Genomic DNA, 3,922 nt, shown 5'->3' with positions numbered 1-3,922 from the left:
GAACCTTGACCATCTCCTACCAAATCCCTCTAGGCACTTCCCGTCATCAGATCGAACGACTCTCGCGTTCTCTCCTTAAGAGTGTTGAGCTCCCAACAACATGTTCGCTAGCTTGGTGTAGTTGGCAATGCGTGTGCTAGGGACGGTTATTGTACCGAGCATTGCCGAAATGTTCAGCACGCTTCCCGAAAAAAGCTCCCCTCCTGCAGGAGTGCTTTTTCAGCAATCAAAAGCACAACTCGCAGGGTCCAAGTGTTTGGAGGACTTTGGCAAGCCTTTTACGATGGGGTCTGCCCCATCAAAACTCCCAAGGGAAAAAATTGTTGTATAAATACAACAAATCTTGGAACAACGGCTTAATCTCAGCAGATCGTAGCAACAAGGCTACCCGCGATTGTTTAGGTGCTTTCGAAGCAATTCAACTCAACAAGGAGTTTACGACGTGTTTTGACGTGTATTCCGCAGACTTGAAAGTGTTTAAGAATCTTTTCTCACGCTCAATGTCTCCCCAGTTGCCAGCTCAAGTTTTCACTTGTCTTGAAATTTTGCTGACTTGCCCCAGTTTGGCGATTCGACCATCCTTCAAGCGAGATCCAACCTGGATTCATCATATAAATATCATATTACAAATATCCTACTAGTGTAAATGGCCTCACCCTCCACCACCACCCCCTCATCAAACTTGCTCGAGCTTGATACCCCAACAACAGATCCTGAACTTGCAGACACCAGTCGACGCCTCACGGATTTGCTTAAATCAACTGCATATCTGGTCCCCAGCCTACTACGGACAGCTGCCGCTGTAGACATCCAACCAATGACCAACATCAAAACCAGATCATTGGATGAAGCTCTTGATGGCGAAATCAATACTCCTGCTGTTGCTGCAAAAAGTGGAGCTTCTCTCGATTTCGGCAAGCTTAATACGCCATTCATATATCAGAAATGATCGCTGTGCTGGAAAAGCTGCACGTTTTGAAACAGATCACTGACATCTCATCCGTCAAACTCGTTGTAGAAACGCCTCTTGCATTGATATCACAAGCCATTATTCAGCTCTTTGTCACCTTCGCAGTTCTACTCAAACAGAGTCCAATACCTGATGGTGAGTGTCTTGTTTTAAAAGTTTCCATTTACTGATCAGCTTCCACGAATAGCCATTGTCTCGTTGACTGAGTCATCAGCAAATGCTTGGGTATCACTAGACAAGGAATTCGACCTGACCAAGAAAGTCGTTGTATTGGGTGAAGCCTTCATCAAGATTCAAATCTTTTTGGCATCTGTCTTCTTGACAGCTCTTGTTCGAAGTCTGGTTGCCTTTCAAAAAGTAGGCTAATCACTGTTGTTGAAGTTTCTCTGTCATACAAGTCATTCTTACTTAAACTCTCACACCATGAACTAGACGAGGGGTTATCAAGAGCTCATGCAGGATAGAGCAGCAAAGAATCAACAGCAACAACAGCCCTCATCTTCTTCGTTATCTGGTGGTAGCAGCAGCACCAATTTACCGTCTCTCATCCCGTCACCAACCACACAAACCATTCCCAAACCCACCTTCAACGACTCGGATATAGTAACGCTATCAATAGGCGGTGTACAGTTTGCTTCTACTTGGGGAACTCTTGCTGATGGGGGAAATGTATTTACAAAATTGAGTAGAGGTGAATCAGTCAAGGGGATCCTTTGGCGGGATGGTCTCTTCTTTGTTGATCGTGACGGAACCCAGTTTCGATATATCTTGAACTATCTACGTGGTATGTTGCTTCGAAGGTTGGATCATATATCAATTTGAGCCCATGAGAGGCATGCGCCGAACTGACGGCTGCATCGTTCGATTACGACTGACACTGCTACTTTTTTTTCTTAGGCATCGACACACTATCTCAACTCGAAGATCCACAAATCCTCAAAGAATTACTCGTTGAATGTGACTTCTATCACATGCCAGGCATGAAACACGCAATTGAAATGATGCTGGGAATAGAACCTTCCATCTCCCCACCATACAATGTATCACCTACACGATCATTGTCGTCAAACTCATTGAGGCAACGTGCAATGGCAAAAGTCAAGTCCGTCATGCCTGGTCCAATATCTGGTCTCATGTAAATGAAAAATGATCTCCGTCTTGTCATATATGTTACAGCATTTGTCGATTGTCTCTGCATAGTATTTAGTTTGTAAAGCACATAGCATAGAAACCCCCAAAATCATAAACCACTCGATTGATTCAATTGAAATCTAACCGGTTGAAATGCGATTACGACGAATTAGATTGACCTATCATCATTTCCACAGGTTTAGAAATGGAAACATGTAAAACAACCCTATGGAGACAAATCCCAATGTCAAAACTGAGCAGCAAAAAGTTTTTTTGGACATGGGAAGTTTCGATCTCCCAACCTTACGCTGAATGTGTTTTACTAGGTCAAGACCTCTTAAAGCGAAATTCATTTGTAGATGATTTTAGCGTACGCTCTTCCAGCTGAGCTACATGCCCGGATAGAATAAGCTTTTCACGAGTGATATAATATACGGATTGCTCACCAGAAATTTGTCTTGAGAGCGACGTGGGTGTTGAACAATTGAACAAGCGAAAAAGGGTGAGTTTGCGATGGAGAGGGGGACCAGCACGACCATTCTTGCTAATAAATGAATTTTGAAGTCTTGTATACTGAGGCATCTTAAAATACTCCTGTTCTTGAATCAATATGCTGACGAAAAGTCTTGTTGCGTCACTAACCATTTTTTACAAGGAAGCGATAAACGAGCTTTTACAAGTACAAAGGGAACTTCAAGCTCCAGCACGTCAAAATTTGGGTCTCGACACACGCCATCGCCGTGCCAGCTCTATTCATGTCGTCAAACGAAAAAACAGGTGCTTGGTGAAGTTAATTGGATTGCTACAACAATCCACATGATTCAACTGCTGAAGTCGACAAAAGGGATCGTATTGAACGTGTTGCCAGTACCACCGTTCACATGTTCCTACATCTGCACCTCCAAAAGCTCTTCCCGCCCTCTTACACAGAAACGATAAAGCACTCGTAGACTGAATCGAACCTCCCATATCATGGCCATCAACAACCATCTACCTTTCATCACTCAACGATTCCCATCTCTCAACACCAAAATCCACAATACTACCACTGTGTATATTTGTGCTTGATTTGGCTCGTGATGCAACATAACGAGATACATGGGAGTCAGAGACTTCTATCATGTCGGATTTAGGTGATTGTGTACATAAGGCCTGATATGCAAATTTTATCTGCGAAATTGGATTGGTCTGATGCGAAGTGGACGCGTAGTTTGACACGCATTCAATGGTTGCCCGTTCAAACAATAGGGTTCTGTAATCCCATGCCGTTCACTACCGAGCAAAAAGGTACCCTGCTCAAGTTTGAGTAAGCCTCATGAAACTCATTTGGCTTTCTTAATCCTGAAAACACCATATACTCCAAACCGTTCCTTGGTTCTCGTTTGATTGAAATATGTTTCTTGGCTGAATGGAGAAAACATGATGGTCCGAGATAGCTATTCTCGGATTGAGGATCGGTTGAGCATGGATTATATGAGGTATAAGGTGGGGACGTGATGGTGTATTTGTTGGCGTGGGTCTCGTAGGAGAGTTCGTGGAAGGTATCAGCGCACATAAATTGATTACTATAATATAGACGGGAGACTAGTTTAGATCTGCAACGACAAAAATGCACAACCACGTCATTACTGGCGACACGCCCTCGGCACTCACATTACAGCCTCGATATAGACACAAGCTACTTGGTGATTCCTCGTTGAAATCCTCGTAACGTGCGTTCATGCTGCACTTTTCACCACTTTGCATCTCTTCGAGTCAACATGGAAATGCTTGATCTTGTCGAGCACACAATCATGAAAATGTTGCTGGGGAAAAAAGATA

At 43.6% G+C, this 3,922-nt stretch overlaps 1 protein-coding gene across 1 annotated transcript; it reads left to right on the top strand.

The window, feature by feature from the left end:
- Positions 1-646: 646 nt before the first annotated feature.
- On the top strand, positions 647-2,109 carry SmJEL517_g06293 (uncharacterized protein; the record flags this gene model as incomplete). The annotated part of the gene is made up of 5 exons (XM_031172219.1): positions 647-893; positions 1,019-1,105; positions 1,158-1,327; positions 1,403-1,754; positions 1,868-2,109. The coding sequence occupies 5 exons, from the start codon at positions 647-649 to the stop codon at positions 2,107-2,109; spliced, it is 1,098 nt and encodes a 365-aa protein (XP_031021806.1).
- Between the last annotated feature and the right edge of the window lie 1,813 nt (positions 2,110-3,922).

The sequence above is a fragment of the Synchytrium microbalum genome, assembly GCF_006535985.1.
Source record: "Synchytrium microbalum strain JEL517 chromosome Unknown SmJEL517_scf0121, whole genome shotgun sequence".
Taxonomy (NCBI): Eukaryota; Fungi; Chytridiomycota; class Chytridiomycetes; order Synchytriales; family Synchytriaceae; genus Synchytrium; species Synchytrium microbalum.
This window is presented reverse-complemented; position numbering and strand designations above follow the sequence as displayed.